Genomic DNA, 17,376 nt, shown 5'->3' on the forward strand with positions numbered 1-17,376 from the left:
TCTTGCCCACAGTAGTATATGTAGTGATCATCTGAATTAAACTCAACCTTTCCAATGCATTTAAGTTCACTGACACCCAGGTTGTCAATGTTTAATCTTTCCATCTCCTGTTTGACCACATCTAGCTTACCTTGGTTCATAGATCTTATATTCCAGGTTCCTATGCAGTATTGTTCTTTATAGCATTGGACTTTCCTTTCATCACCAGACATCTACAGTTGAGCTTCTTTCTGGAGCTACTTATAGTTATCCTCCACTCTTTACCAGTAACATGTTGGGTACCTTCCAACCTGAGGGGCTTGTCTTCCCATGTCATATCTTTTATCATTTAATACTGTCCGTGGGGTTTTCTTGGCAAGGATAATGGAGTGGTTTACCATTTCCTTCTCTAGTGGATCACCTTTTGTCAGAATTCTCCACTATGACCTGTCTGTCTTGGGTAACCCTACATGACATAGCTCATAATTTCATTGAGACAGGGCAGTGGTCCAGGAGGGAATAGAAAAATTAATTGCTACAAAATAGAACAAACTGGAGTACCTAGTGATCCTTCCCACCCCTACCTCTTTTTCTAGTTTAATCTTATGACTTCTAGTTAATCTGTTCACTTTGTTGGTTCCTCAGACCTTTCCCACTGAAAATGTGATAGTCACATTATTACTCTCCAGCTTTTACCCTTCAGAAGAACTCTAACAATTTATTTTTATTGTCACTTTCTCCTTTCTCTTCAGTCTAGCACTGTTGCCCAGATGGTAATCTTCCAGTAGGAGCTGTATCTTGTCCCCAAGTTATTTCGAAATGACCAAAGGTTTTGTCCCATATTTAAGTATTGGTAGGGGAGGAGAGAATAAAAAGTTTTGGGGAGAAAAAGAATAGGTTTTAAAAGACAAAATAAGAATGTTTTGTTTTAGGTACTTCTGAAGACTTTTTTATTCTTATACCATTTGGTCTACCTGAGGAAGTCTATTTTAAGTCTAAATACATTTTTCTATATTCAGAATTTGTACCTTAATTTTTATAATGAAAAATTAATCTTAGAATAGCAGATGACAATGATAAACTAGGATTAAAAAAATGTAACAACACTACTACTGAATAGAAACATTTTTGTACTAAAATGTTATATTACTCAAGATATAACTACATCACAAAAATAACTTATCATTCTGTTAACTGTTTGTTTTTGTTTTGTTTTGTTTGTTTTTGTAGACTCCAGAGAAGAAACAGTCAGAGCCATCCAGAGGAAGAAAGAGGAAAGCAGAAAACCAAAGTGAAAGCAGTCAGGGTGAGTTAAACAATGATCTTTGAGAACCGAATAAGTATTTGTTATTAATAACTTTGGAAACTTGTTGTTGTAAAATGTTCTCTTTAAGATTTTGTTTTTAGAACTAGTAATAGTTTTATTCTTGTGTAGCTCTGAAGCTGCTTTTTCTTATTTTAGCATATGAGACCTTTTTCACACACATTGTCAAGAAAGGGTACTTTGTCAGGCCATTTGCCCTGCTCAGATTTCACTTCCCTTCTTTCCCAGTCTTGTTACCCAATTAAACTCTATATTGTCCTCTACTATTGAATCCCTTGCTTCCTTTTTTTATCATCATTCATCCCTTGCCAAACATCTGCTCTGATTATTCCCACTGTATATCTCTTCTGCTCCACTACTAAATTGCGTTAGAGAAAGTCACACCGTGCTGATGTGGTACAGTATAAATTTATGTCATCCAACTAGACCTGGGCCTTCGTTAAAGTGAGACACTCTTTTTATTACTCCTTAGTTGATTCCCTGTCTCATTTCCCACACAAGCATTTCCACGTTATATCTTCTTTGCTCAAGCCTTCCACATCTTCCCCTCCCCCTTCTTTCTTAGCTGAGGACCTAGCTTTAGAAATTAAAGTTTTTTGACAGGAGATCCTTCTTTTCTTCTTCATATCACAACTCCTTATCATCCCTATTTCCTCTTACTTTCCCTTCCTTTCTCACAATGAGGTAACCCTTATGCTTGCTGAGGCCAACCTTCCTACATGTGCCCTTGATCCCATCCCTTTCTGGCTTTATCATATTTCATTCTTTCTCCTCTCTCACTTCTCTCTTCTCTTTTCCCTTCTCACTTTTCTCTTCCTCTCCTCTCCTTTTGACTTTTTTCTCTTTTCCTCTTATTTCACTTCCTAATCCAATGCAACCTGGTTTCCAGCCACATCATTGGGCTGAAGCTGCTCTCTCCAGTTACCAAGGATCCCTTAAATGCCAAATCTAATGTTCTTTTTTAGTTCTCATCCTTTTCAGTCACCCTTTCCTGAAAATGCTCTTTTCCCTGGGCTGTTGTGGCACCACTTTCTCCTGTTTCTCCTTCTATCTAAATAGACTTTCTCTATCTCTTGCTGTCTCATCATCCATATTATACCTCTGAAATTGTAGGTGTTCACCAAGACTCGTCCTGAGTGTTTCTTTCTCTTTTGGTAACTTTATCAACTCTCATTTGTTTAATTACAATCTCTGTGATTATGACTTTTCTATATTCTAGCTCTCGTCACTTCCTTGAGCTTCAGTCCTTCATTACCAATTTCCTGTTGAACATTTCAAGCCAGATGTCCCAATATCTCAAACTTAGCACGCTCAAAATAAAACTCTTTATTTTCCACTCTTCACCTACTGTTCTTCCAGTCTCCCAGGTTTGTAACATTGGCTTTAACCATAACTCCTCATCTCCTTTACCACACGTAACTAAGCAGTTGTCAAATCTTGCCATTTCTACCTCCACAATATTTCTTGCTTCTGACTCCTTATTTCTGTTCACATAGCTACCACGTTAATTCATGCCCTCATTACCTGTTTTGTAGATTATTGCAGTGGCTTCCTACTTGGTCTTCCTGCCTCCAATATCTTTATACCTTTATTCCATTTTCCCCACTCTGTGCAAAAGTGCACAGAGTTATTCTCCAACTCAGATTACACTGGCTTCTCATTGCTTCTAGAATAAGGTATGAACTATTCTTTTTAGTTTTCAAACCCTTCACAACTTTTTATTTTCCATCCTTATATATTACTTGTACTCCCATACTCTATGATTCAGCTAAACATAACTCCCATGTCTGTACCTGTGCACTGATCATTTAAATGGAATGTACTCTGAGCTTTCCTCTACCTGGTAGGATCTCTTTCTTCATTCAAAATGCCATTCAATCACTTTTCCTAGCGCCTCAACTGCTAGTACTTTTCTTCTGAAACTACTTTATATTTATTCTGTATATACTTATAGATGTATTTGTTGCCATCACTAAGATGTAAATTTTTAGCAAGTAAGAATTGTTTCATTAATTGTATTTGTATCCTCAATCTCTAGCACAATGTCTGGCTTATAGAAAATATTTAATAAATACTTGTTAATTGTACCTATTATCTGATCTCCATAGTAATAAATTGTTAGTTACTTCCTCATAATGATCTTGTCTTAAAGGCTAGAGAAATGAGATTAACTAATAACTTAAAATTGGAGTCTTATCTTCATCAAATAAATTGGTACTTGGCTGTTACTTAAGGGAAATTTGTAGTTCTTAATTAAAGAAAACAACACCACCAAAATTGTTTCCCTTAATTATTTTTGATATCCTTTTCCTCAGGAAAATCCAGATATTTAATGACTATTTTAAAATCCTGAAAGATCTATTTTATTTTCCTTAAACCAGTTCTAGCTTTTCTTCTACTTCAGCTTTTTTCAATGTGACTTTAGGACTCTATTTCTTTAGACAAAAAATTTCCAGTACTGAACTCAAAATATAAATTGGTCCTTAAATCATAGTCAGATAATGTTCTTTGTGTCTAGAGTCCAAATCTCAATGTACTGTTAGCTCACTGTGCATATTTGTCATTGAAATTAGGTAGTAGCAACATTAATTATCCAACTTCTTGATGAGATTGTTCTCAGAACACTATTCAAGAACTGCGTTTCTTATTAATGTTAATAAAAACATTTCTATAAGTGCTCTTCTGTTTGTAAAGTACTGTATACATGTCATCTCATTTTGTTCCTTAACTGAATCCTGGGAGGCAAGTACTTTTATTATCATCCCCATTTTCAGATGAGGAATACCACAGAGGTTAAATGATTTGCCTAGGGTCACACAGCTAGTAAGTGTCTGAGGTGAGATTTGAACTTTGGTCTTCCTGATTCGGAGTCTAGCACTTTTACCCACTGTATTTCCCTAGCTGCCCCTTGGAGCATTAGACTTGGTATGAGATGGTTTTCTATATACCTAACTTCATTCTCCTTATTTGCAGTGGTTTAATTCCCTTTAGTTGTACTGGTCCTTATTCAGTGATAATTGGACGTTTAATGATATCTGCTAGTGGAAGTTTATGGAATCATGTAAAATAATTTTCAGTCTCTTGTTTTATTCATATATTTCAGTTTGCATGCTTGTTTTTCTTAACAATCTAATTTGACAAGCATTTATTAAGCACTTAACTATTTGTGAGCCTAGGAATAGAAAGAGAAAAATGAAATCCTGCCCTCAAGGAGCTTATATTATGGAAAACTATGATGTGTTCATTTACACAAATATTAAATAGTTTTGCAAGATGGGTATTGGGAACAGCCTCCTGGTAAGGAGTGGCCCATCAGATGTTCTTGCAGGGACAGGGCAAAATGCATTTCAGATATTGGTGCCTATGAAAAGGCACCGTGACAAGAGATGGAATGTCATCTGTTGGGTACAGTAGCGAAGCCAGTTTGGCTGCAAGATAGAGTGAGTGAAAGGAAGTAATATCCAGTATGTTTGTGAAGGTAGGCTGGAGCCTAGGTAGTGATTGGAAAATGTCAAGGACAAGAGTTTCTATTTTACCCTAGGGGCAGTAGGGAGCCACTGGACCTGTGCTTTAGAGATACCAATTTGGCAACTGTGTAGAAAAGGATTGGAGAGTGGAGAGACAGGGAAACCAACTGGACTTTTGTAATTAGGAGGCATGTTTGCCTTGTCAATGAAAGTTAAATTTAAAAGAGGAAAGATACTTACTGGAAAGTGGTAAGTAGTACAGACCATAGCGGAGTTTCTCTAGTTTAACCTTCTCTGAGACTCCTCTGTATTCTGGTTTGAGGAGTTATTGAATAAGGACCTATCTCTAGAAAGTCTGTATCATCCCCTGAGTAACGTCTGTCTACCTCAATTATCTTGTATGTGTGAAAGTATTACATTAATGTCTCTTGCAGATTCTGCATAATATAATATTAGCATTAGGGCAAGTTAACAACGCATAGGCTCTATTTGTTTCTTCTATTAAACTTGATATACTTACTGGCTCATAGGAAAAACGTTCCAGTATCTTGAATATTTTCCAACCATTCTAGGATTCTATATTTGTTGTATTTCCCCAAACAGAAAAAGCTGTACTTTCAGCAGTGGCAAATTATATCCTATTGAATTTCTTTGCAGAAGTAGCAAGCATTTTATATTAACAATTTCAGAATATCCACATTCTTATTTCATGTTGATTTTTTTTTTGTAATGTAGACAAAATAAATAATCACAATAATCAAAAGTTGAAAGTATAGAGTATGTCTTAAGAAAAATTTGATTTTTATGTGATGTTTTCATATGTTTAGTATTTTAAAAATTTTATAAGTACTTAAAACCATATTTTTTAGATTTTAGATTTATTTTAAATAACAAATATTTACAAATATAAATAATAATTTTATAATTTATAAATATAAATTAATAACAAATTTTATTATTTACATTTTAGATTTATTAGATACCATTTCATAAAATAAAAATTATTATTGGGATGAGTAGAATATAAATGTCAGTATTATACTCTTAAATGGATAAAAAGTGCTAAACAAAATCTCATCTTGAAACATTTTTATCCTAGTTAAGATTTGTTTAAATCTAAAAATTTAAATCTGAAAATGTGTTCTTTGTGGGATGGAAATATCTGATTTTGGTAACTCAGGATGACTGAAAATATTTTAGTTAGGAAATTTTAGTCAAATTGAAAGTACTTTACAAATTCCTCATTCTTATGAGTACTTTTTTTTTATTAGTAAATTTTGCTGGAGTTACAAAACTATAAAATGAATGGATGGCAGGTTGGCATTAGCTCCATTATGTAACTTTAGAGACCAGAGCATAGAGGTATTATGTACTGCCCTTGTTAGACACTGCCCCCCTCCCACACAGGTTTATATGATGTGTATCTTTAGATATGACTTGGGAATCAAAAATGTTGAATTAATAGAAGTGTTTTTAAAATCTCCCATCTTCCTGCAGAAATTACATTTTACTTTAGTATAGTAGTACTGACTGTACATTTCAGAAGAATGTTTTTCATGAACTAATAGAGCTCTTGCTATATTTTGTTAATAATTCGTATACTATCATCATAGCTTACTTATGGGAACCACATTTAAACTTTGTTTATGTACAAAATAACCCACAATTTAGAATGTTTTTAAAAAGCCAAAATATCTATGTGCAAAACAGTCTTGGTATTTAAGCACCTTTTAGTTCTTTGGCAGAGCATAGATATGTCTCTTTAACAGAGCTTTTTTATTATAATTTACAGGTACGAATTAGTTTGTTGGTATAAAGTTGCTACTTGTGCCTTTTGTTCACTCTGATCTGCTTTTATGAACAATTAGAAGCTGTAAACCAGTGTGAATTAATTGTAGTTTTATAACATGCTAATTTGCTCAGTGCTTATTTTTTAAGCAATTAGTGTAATAGAATTTAATCTCTTAACATCATGTGTTTATGTGAACCTCCAATAATTGGAACAATTACTTTAATTGACATGCTTCTACTAAAATATGCCATTTATCATTTAGAAGTCCTGCCATCATTATTTGGAATTCTCAAAGTAGAATCTGGTTCCTTCACAACTGAGAAATTTTAGGGGCAGCTAGGTGGCACAGTGTATAGAGCACCGGCCCTGGATTCAGGAGGACCTGTGTTCAAATCTGGACTCAGACACATAACACTTACTAGCCGTGTGATTCTGGGCAAGTCACTTAACCCCATTGTCTAGCCAAAAAAACAACAACAGAACTGAGAAGTTTTGTTTTGTTTTTACTAATGTACTCTACTTTTCCCCCCACACTCCCAACACCAACTAAATGAAGCAGCAAGTGCTCATATTCAATGAAGGTTTTATTAATTTCTTTAGAAATCAAATCCCAACAAGTTCACCTTTCTGACAAAATAATCATGTAGTCGTCATTATCTTTGTGTTTTAAATATGTGACACTTTTTCCTTTTTTCCTTCCTTCCTTTTTTTTTTTTTAGGAAAAAGTATTGGGGGACGTGGCCTCAAAATTAGTGACTATTTTGAAGTAAGTTTTTTTTTTAAAGGATTCTTCCTATCTTCTGAAATGATGTAATTCTGCATTTGGCCAAAAATAATTCCTCTAAACTACATATTCAACTGTTGCTGATTTCAAATAGAAGGAACCTTAACAGAGTATGTCTCATCTATTTGAGAATTTTTATTACCATTGGAGCAACACTTAGGACCTAGAACCATAGGTTAAATAGTTTGGGAGTCAGTTTCTAAGAACTGTTCAGAAGTTCAACTAAAATACTCCTCCTTTTAACTGCTAATTTGGGGCATATGTAAAAACTGATAAGGTAAGCACTATCTACTATATTACAAAGTATTTTTTTCTTAAAAGAGAGGATGGGATTGCCTGGTATGGCAAAACTCACTGCTAATATTCCCTCCACAGTTATTCTTCCTTGTGTTTTCCATAAAAGCATTGAAGTCCCATGCCAGTGCCACATCACTGTTAGACATGACCTTGCATTCTTAAAAGCTGTAACAGCAGAACACAGGCTCTAAGAGGCCTCTAAGCTGGAAAGGTCAGTAGTGAATATGCCTTATGCAAGGTGTAGCTTAGGGAAATGCAGAGAGGCTCTTTACCAGCATGGCCCTGGGTTAATGAATTTTTGGGCCATGGTAACATTTGAAGACCATCTGTATAGTTGTAGAACAATTGAGATCTTGATTTGTGGAGAAGAAAATCATAGAAGAAAATTACAAGTCCCTAAAGAAATACTTTCGACAACCAAGGCATGACTGCCTTGTATATTGTGCTTTCATGTTTACAAAGTGCTTTACATGCATTCTCCTTCATATTCATGATCTCATTATCCAACACCTACCCATAGTGGGTGGTTTGTAAATTTTGAATTTTAATGTCATCACTTGTTGAATTGAATGTCATCGCCATGTAGAGGGTAAATTGTCTTGTGCTCTTTTCTTGAGAGAGAGAGAGAGAGAGAGAGAGAGAGAGAGAGAGAGAGAGAGAGAAACTGAGGCTCAGAAGGTTAGTTGACTTGCCCATGTGTGCACGTGGGAGTTGAGTCCAGGTCTATCCTGACTAAATTCAGTCCTTTTTCTACTACATCACATTTGATACTTTAGCTTAATATTATTCACTGAATGAACAGTCTCATTGATCCTCTTCTATACGCAGGATGTTTAGAAAAGGGTTTAAAGAAATCTTCTAGTAAATCACTTCTTTTCTACTGTCCACTCACTGCTTGCTTACTTGATTGTTAGGGCAGTGATGTGAGTAGTATGTATTATTTGGAGAGGAATCTAGTGGCAGCCCAGAGAAAAGGCAACAAGCTGAGACTATTCATTGCTGAGAGCAGTGGAGAAAGGAGCAAAGTGAGCAGAAAGAGACAGGAGTCCTTGAGGTTGTAACTGCTTAAATATGAAGAAAAACTGTATCATGTGACACTTAGGTTTATATGCTGTTAAGAGTACATACTCTTAAGTAAGCCAGGTCTGTTCGGTACTTTTGCGTAGTATCATGTCCATTTACTTGGGAGTGTAGAGCATGATTTTGGAGTCTTCACTTTGGCAGTAAGCTGTGTGGAAAACACTCAGAATAAGTATATGATCATATTTTTCAAGTAAGTTTTTCTGCCTTTAAAACAAAACCCTTGGCATTCAATTAGAGGATGACCAGCCTCATTTTCAGCAGAGTACTGATATCATTAATCCTACTTAGCTTGGGAAGTTATCCTATGTTAAGATAATTTTAATAATGAATAAGGGAATGATTACTGTATAAAAGTAGTATTTTTGAGGTAGGGAAGAGATCCTTTTACATTTTTTCTTAGAAATTTTCCTATTTTTCAGCCTTTTAGGAACTGACTAGAAATATATTAATTATGATTTCCTTCTGCATTGTAAACTGGATCTATTTATGTTAGTATCATATCTAATCTAAAAATAATTAAGACTTTATCTCAAAGGGTCTTCCCAAGGCATTTTTGATTCCTGTTTTTTTTTCTCCTCAGTATCAAGGTGGAAATGGCTCTAGTCCAGTAAGGGGAATACCTCCTGCAATACGATCGCCTCAGAATTCACATTCACATTCCACTCCTTCCTCTTGTGTAAGTTTTACCTGTGGATTTGTCATGCTTAGCCTAATTCAAAAGGTTTTAAAACTAAATAACTTTTATGCATTGGTACAATTTGTAACATCCATATAGACTCCTTCATCTAAATTAAAAGTTGTCAGTTATGTAAATAGATTAGCATTCTTTTTAAAGATCTAATGATCATTATGTATCATATAGCTTTATGACAGCAAAACTTGTCCCGTGAAAATAAAACATTTAATAAAATAACATAATTGTATTCAAAACTAATATTTCTGTAAGTTAGGTGTTCTTGGGTACATAAGGGCTAAAATAAGCTTGGAATAAATTCATAATGGTAAGATTGAATTCTGAATTCCATCTTTCTTGTCAGTAAGATTAGGGAGAGATTGGGCAAATTTTTGTTTCTGGGGATATTTAAAGATAGGTTTTATTGCTGTCAACTTGGATAATTTCCCACCTCCTTTCCCCATTTGGATAGTAAAAAGGATTGGATTTTCAAAGTCTTTGAGATTTTACTTTCCTTCCAGTTGTGATTTTTAAACATTTTGCTTCTCTGTACAAATAATAGTACCCATTAAATTTTATGTTGTGACTTTTCTGATCAAGGAAACTATACTGTTGATTTTTAAATGAATGTACAATAGATCCATAGAATTAATCATTCACATTATGTTGCAGCTCAAGACTTCTATGAGAAATCACATTTACTTTTTGAGCCACTATAATTCTTTTTTGACATTTTTAAAATGTTTGTTTAGACACAATTTCTTTTGGCTATGTTTTAACAATTATTTAAAATAATTTCTTGGAATTCTGAGCTGGGGAGAGGTCATAAGACTATTAGAAAATGCAGGTATTTCTTCTAAGTGATCGACGTTGCTATAAAGGACCTTAACTTTTTTTCCTAATGATGTAATTTTTTAAATATGTATTTTAGGTTCGGCCGAATAGCCCTTCTCCTACTGCATTAGCTTTTGGGGACCACCCTATTACACAACCAAAGCAGTTATCTTTTAAAATTATTCAGGTAAATTGTAATCTTATCAGTTTCTTCTGTCCTCAGAAACAATTGCATTAGCTTCTGTTTGTTTCAAAAATGTATTTACAAATAACATTGTGACTCAAGAAAGCTAAATGGGCTACACTATGTGGAATCTTTTTGTTAGCGAACTTCATCCTCTTCTCGAGTGGGTATTAATGGTGTCATCTTTGTGAGATCTCTAGATTTAATATTACTTCTTCCTGTTTCTAATAAATAATATTATTTCAATGGATCTGTGATCTTATTGGTATGAGCTTAGCTTGGTTAACTGGAATATAGTTAGCATTAATGCAATTTTTTTAAAGATGACATTGAGTGGTAGTTTTTCAGGTTTTTTTTCCTTTTACATTCTATTTTATTATTAGATGTATAGGCCATATGATGCAGAAGATAAAACAGTTTTCTTTTGTTTAGACTGATCTCACAATGCTGAAATTAGCAGCACTAGAAAATAATAAAAACCAGGACCTGGAAAAGAAAGAAGGTCGTATAGATGATTTGCTCAGGGTAAGTAATAGTAGTTTGTGGAAGGAAATTAATTGGTAATAGTGAAGCTCTTTAGAAAACATTGTTGTTATTATCATATGAAAAATTATAAAGCTGCAAATATTTGTAATATAAACACAGTTGAAACATCAGGTTAAAAATTATTCTTTGGAAGTTCTATAAGTACCGTTTAAAGAACTGTAAAATATAAATGAACACATATAGCTGATTTTGCTATGATCAACAATTGTGAGAGAGAAATAATTTTTCATTATGTGCATTTAAGGTTAATTGGGTTCTCTAAATAAACTGCTGTATAAAAGATACTGTAAGCAAGCTACTATCAACCAGACAGATCACAAATAGCACTTTCACATGCCTAGAGTACAATGAAAATTTATGTTCCAAATGATGACCTTGAGAGTACTACAAAATTTTAGAAGGCTTCTGAATCAGCAAAGTCCAGATTATGGTCATTGTAACATTAATGTCAAGTGGATATGTTACTTCTTATTTCTCACAAATAACATTTCAGTGGATCTGTGATCTTATTGGTGTGAATGAAGTACTCTCTCTATCCATATGAGAAATTATCATATATTTCCTGAATACCTTCTGCATCTCTTGTTGCATGTCAGTCGTCTTTGGTAATATGATACAGGCTACTTAATTCCCTCCTGCCTCTCTGTATTATGTTTTAGGCTGCCCATAATTGTGATTCTTGATAAGCTGTATTGCTGAATGATTTCCAGCCATATAATTTTACTAGGAAAATACTAATATATTCGACTTATGTGTCAGGGAGCAGCTTGAAATGATTCAAAGCACTGCACAGTTACTCAGATATATTTCAGTCTATTAATTTCTTGGTCTAGCTTATCATTCATCTGGAATGCCTAAGATTATCTACTAATAGACTAACTAATTGGCCTTCCCATCCAGCTGCATATCATAATCTGGAAATTAGGCATTCTTTTTCCCTTTGTTTTTTTCCTGTGAAGAATGATAGTAGTTGTGGCTTTCATCAGGGATACCTTGCAGTACTCTGTGGCTTGATGAAATCAACAAAAAATCATTTGTTAACAAGACAAAATAGAGAACTTGACCATCTATAGGGAATCCTTCATTTGAACTCTATAGAAAGATGTGTACCATGACAGAGGCAAGCTTGATGTTGGTAGTTAGAGAATTCTTAAGCAAAAGTGTGCTTGTGAGTGTATCTGTCAGGATATTTTGTGTGATGTTTAACATGTGTGGGACATACCTTCTTAGAAAAAAGCCTTCACTTCAAGGTCATACTATTTTTAAAACCAACAAAGAGTAAACCTCAGCATCTTTTATTCTCTGTACCTTTCAGTCATTTATATGACCAAAGATATGGTTTTTTGGAAGCATGTCTGTTTCTTGCTGAGTTTTTCATCAATATGTATATCGATCAGTCTCATAAATATTTTATTAAGATGAGAAATTAGGTATATAGCTTATTCGTTGATGTTATTTTGATTGCCTTTTAAAAAATATCATCCGTTACTGTTTTCCAGTTAAAGACGTGAAACAAAAAACAAAGTTGGATACAATTGAAAGTTTACTATGGATGAAGAATAAGGACCAGTGTCTAGATGGGAAGGGATAGAAACATCAGAGGCAAATAGAGCTAGCTGGAATCCTGGAACAACTTGTAGAACCTTTGCTGTTTTCGTGAAAGTCATAAATGACAAGGAAATTGCCCCCCAGTCTGAGAGTTTCTGGGCACAGAAACCTTTGGTCACAGTCTTAAGTATAAATTATCTTCTTCAGATATTTGAGCAAGGATGGAAAAGAGAGTCAAAGTGAACAAGTTCCTTACCTTTTAGTTGTTTTTTTTTCAGTTTCTAATTATTTGAAAATTGATCATCCATGCATGGCAATAGAGATAGTTTATTTAGCAAACCTTATGTGAGTATCTGTTATTTCCCCAAGGCACCTGTCTTACACACATATTACTTCTTTTCTTTTTCCACATATCACTTCTTACTTAAACAACTACTGTAATAGCTTCCTGAGATCCCTGCCTTTAGTCTGTGTCCTGTGATTTATCTTTTGCAAAGTTGTCAACATAATTTTCCTAATGCTTGGGAATATATATTACTTGTCTTTTTTTTTTAAGGCAAACTGGGGATACGTGACTTGCCCAGGGTCACACAACTAGTAAGTGTTTTGTGTCTGAGGCTGGATTTGAACTCAGGTCCTCCTGAATCCAGGGCTGGTGCGCTATCCACTGTGCCACCTAGCTTCCCCCTGTACTTGTCTTCTCAGAAATCCTAGGGGCAGCTAGGTGGCACAGCAGATACAGCACCAGCCCTGAAATCAGGAGGACCTGAGTTTAAATCCAGCGTCAGACCAAACACTTGACACTTACTAGCTGTGTGACCCTGGGCAAATCATTTAACCCCAATTTACCTTGAAAAAAAAGAAAGAAAGAAAGAAATCCTATATTATTTACCTCTTGTCTGTAGCAGTGGTCTCCCAATTTATTTGTGTTATATACATGTACTCTTGTACAAATATATATGTTATGAAACTTAAACTCAGACCTAGCCTAGGGCTGCATAACTAGATGAGGAACACTTGCTACAGCCATAAGGTGATGGGGGAAGAAGAGGGCAGGATAGGAATACACTGAGGACAAAGAAGGGAGAATTTTCCAAGAGCACCTACCTACATAACTGCTGACAGCAGGTCAAGGTTTGGTTATAACTGCCCTGAGGGCCTTTGGTGGGGTATAAAGGGACAGGATAGGAACTTGCAGAGCTAGGCCACAAGACAGAGTTGGGGACTGTGGTTGTGTTTGAGAAGAGTCCCACATTTGGCTATCAGAGAAGGTGGGAGGTGACTCATCATCTGCCTCTCTGATTGGCTCATCATGCATCCTTGTGGTCATGCTGACAGGTGCCGCTTTGAAGACTGTTCTGTAGGATAAAATGGAAACATTTTAGACTGACATTTAAGGCCAGTGTGGCTCCAGGCTTCTTTTCCTATCTTAGCTCTCATTATGTTCCAGTCAAGGTGTATTTCTAGTATATTGTAGGCTTATACTCTACCTCCTTTCATGCCAGCCATCCCTCAGGCCTGGACCACACTTAGTGGAAAAACTTGAACTTGGATCTTGTTGACTCCTGAGACAGCTCTCTGCCCATGACACCGATTCTCAGATTCGTCTCTCAGGTTAATTCGGGAAATATTTATTAAGTGCATACTGTGTTATTTAGTATATAAAGCACCATCTTAGCAAGTGGGTAAGGTTGGGATACATTTATGAGGTAAAATTTATGACATAAATATAAAATAACTATAATTCAGTGCTTCAGTGGATCTGTGATCTCATTGTTGCGAGGGGTCTCTCTTGTGATACAGATTGCTGGCTGTCCTGTGTGACTGTTGTATACGCCGTCCCTTTACAGGGGGTCTGCCAGATGTACTTGGGGCCCTCAGGATCTCTTAAAGCTTCCAAAGCTATCTGCTAGTCGTCCTTGACACTTGCTACCAGCTTGACCATTGATTTCTAGTCATGTGTTTCTCTTATTGTACCCTTTTCATAAAAAGTTTGGATGGATTGGTGGTTAGGGGGCCAGCTTTGGTGGAGAAATATCAGGGTTCAAGTCCTGCTTCTACACATATTTCCTGACCAATTTCTCAGAAAAGCTCTCAGAAAACTCAAGACCATAACTTACAGAGAAGTTGATGATTTACATTGATGAGAGGAGTTTCCTCACAAATAAAATCATAGGTGAGGGACCTCCCTCCAAAAAACAAATTCTTAATTCCTCATTTGTGATACATTGACTGAAGCCCACTCATATTCACCATGCTCCTCTCCATTGCTTTTTGGGTTTTTCCAAAGACTTTGGTATTCTATGACTCACAGTAATGTGGCATCATCACCAGAAGAATGTTAGTATAAGCTTCAAGGAGATATTTGGAGTCATTAAAAGAATTGCAATTCCCATAATTCTCCTAGCTTACTTTCAATTGGTTTAATAATTAGCCAGATTATTTTGTCCATTTGTAGTATCTGTTCAGGTACTGATGACTTGTCTTTTTAGTTTGTCCATCTGACTCCATATCAGAGTCTGGGCAATAAACATTCTATATGCATTTGTTTTTTTCCTATATGGATAGTTTGGCCAAACTCTTTTTGGAGTGATTATAGCCTTCAGTCTGGTGTCTCTGAAGTGTTCTAGTGCTTGATGCAGATATCTTAGTGTCATGTTCAGACAGAAACCTCTGGAGGACCATGCCATCTGTAAGAAGTTCCCTTTTATTTGGATTCTGACCTGAATAGCCTCGATCACAGTGGCAAGCACCTTTTATAAGCAGAAAACTCTTTTTTTTATGTCTCCTGATTAATAATCAGGGATTAACTTAATCGAATTATTTTCATTATTTTTTTCAAGGTATTCTTTGTATGATAGAAACACAGGCACAGGAGAAATTTTTTTGGAGGAGAGCCTCTGCAATGGCATTTTGCTCTACTGAATGAAATGCCCTTTTATAGTCCATAAACAATATATTTTCTACACCTTTCAGTTGTATGACTATAAAGATAGAATATCATTTTCAAAAGCTTGCTATTCCCTTGCCATACTTTCACCAAAGATGCTCCCCAATTCTTGTGTAGTTTGTGCTCATAGAAGTTTACAGTGATGGGGAAACAGGCATGTTGGGTTATTAGTTCCTGATGGTCTCTCATTTGTTTTTTGGGGGTAATAATAAAGGCTAAGATTTTTTCCCCATACCTTTGGTATCTGTCCTCTTTGCTTTCAAATACTTTGAGAATAAATCTCCTCAGTGCACTCAAATGTTGTTTTCAGCATAGTCCCACTCTTTAACTCTTCTATTCAGTAAATTCCACTGGTTCCCTATCATCACCAGTATCAAATATAAAATATTCTGTTTAGCTTTTTAAGCCTTTTATATTGTGGCTCCCTTCTTACCTTTCTAGTCTTCTTATGCCTCATTCTCTTGTGCTCTGGTATCTAGGGATCCCTCGGCCTCTGTTGTGTCCCTCATAACACCTTTTTCTTCCCCCATGGCAGGGAGAGCAAAGATGAAATGCTACTAGGAATCACAAAGCTTCTTTAGATTATACAAACATTGTTGATATTCTGTACAATCTTTGTCCAGTGAAAAACAAGTAATTAAATTTTAGAGAAATTAAACCACATCCGTATGTTCCTCAACCATTCAAAAGAATCTGTGATCTCATTGATGTGGATTTTGCCTGCAGCAATGCAGATCACAGTCTATTTTATCTAACTTTTCTTCATACTCTCCCATAGTCTTACTACATAGAGTCTACCCTGTATTATGGGGAGTTTCTTTGCTTTTTCGTGATGTCTCTGATATACCAGTGAAGTACAGAGTCTGTCTATCTACTCTCCCTTAATATTGCATCTGCTACATAATTCATTTAAATCTACCATAGACCATAATTTGCAAAAAAGCCTGTATGTTTGTCCCCTACTAATTCTCTCATCATATTTTTTGTCAATTCATGTATATCTTTTTTAAAAATACGGATGGAAAAGTAGACATATAGTAATTGTTCTGTCAGTTACCTTTCTCTGGTATTTATAAGATCTGGGATTTTTTCTGCCTATTTAGTATCTCCTCCTCCCCTCCCCCCTTTACACGAGTTGATCCCTCAATGTTCTTGTGAATTATTCTCTCAATTTCCTGAAACATTTTCACCTTCACTATCAGTATCTGTACACTTAATCTAACTAGCTGCTTTTCCTGTCTTTGATCCCTTTAGTGCCAATTGTACCTCCTCTTTAGGACTGGTATTAGAGTCCAAGTGGAGTGAATCTGTTTACTTGATGGGCAAAAGAGTTTGTAATCTTTGCAGATTAATCTGTTGTTTTTCTCCATATTCATCCTTAAATGCCTCTAGGGTCAGCTCTTCAACCTTTCCTTAAACTTATTTTCACCTCTGCTACTTTTCTCTGACTTATAAGGTGATATTGCACATAATCTAACTTCCTTCTCCCTAAGATTTTATAAATAAGTTTATATTCTAAATTAGTATTGCCTTTAGTTATCATATTTCTCTGCTTGTCAAGTAAGTTAAATCTTTGTTAACTCAAGTCCTTTTTATTATCTTCTGTGCTTCCTTATTTTTTATTTATTTATTGCATTTTGGTGAGGCATTTGGGGCTAAGTGACTTGCTCAGGGTCACACAGCTAGTAAGTGTCAAGTGTCTGGTCTGAGACCAGATTTGAACCCAGGTCCTCCTGATTCCAGGACTGGTACTCTATCCACTGTGCCACCTAGTAGCCCCTGTCTGTTCTCCTTATTGTTGTACTTGATTTACATTAGTTGAACTAAATGAAATTATTGTAATCCATGTCAGCCGCCCGCCCATAACCCATATTTTATCATCAGTAAAATGTTTAAATAGATCAAGTTGGAATTT

At 35.4% G+C, this 17,376-nt stretch overlaps 1 protein-coding gene across 2 annotated transcripts in view; it reads left to right on the forward strand.

Moving 5' to 3' along the window:
* The window catches only part of TLK1 (tousled like kinase 1), a 160,264-nt gene that overhangs the window by 87,099 nt on the left and 55,789 nt on the right, over positions 1–17,376 (forward strand). For both annotated transcript variants that reach the window (XM_078146975.1, XM_020990947.2), the window contains exons 4-8: positions 1,210–1,285; positions 7,282–7,328; positions 9,307–9,402; positions 10,331–10,420; positions 10,850–10,942. In XM_078146975.1, coding sequence (XP_078003101.1) covers positions 1,210–1,285; positions 7,282–7,328; positions 9,307–9,402; positions 10,331–10,420; positions 10,850–10,942 — 402 coding nt within the window. The remainder of the gene's footprint in view (positions 1–1,209; positions 1,286–7,281; positions 7,329–9,306; positions 9,403–10,330; positions 10,421–10,849; positions 10,943–17,376) is intronic.

Source organism: Phascolarctos cinereus, unplaced genomic scaffold (assembly GCF_003287225.1).
Source record: "Phascolarctos cinereus isolate Bilbo 61053 unplaced genomic scaffold, phaCin_HiC Scaffold_726;HRSCAF=1367, whole genome shotgun sequence".
NCBI classification, from domain to species: domain Eukaryota; kingdom Metazoa; phylum Chordata; class Mammalia; order Diprotodontia; family Phascolarctidae; genus Phascolarctos; species Phascolarctos cinereus.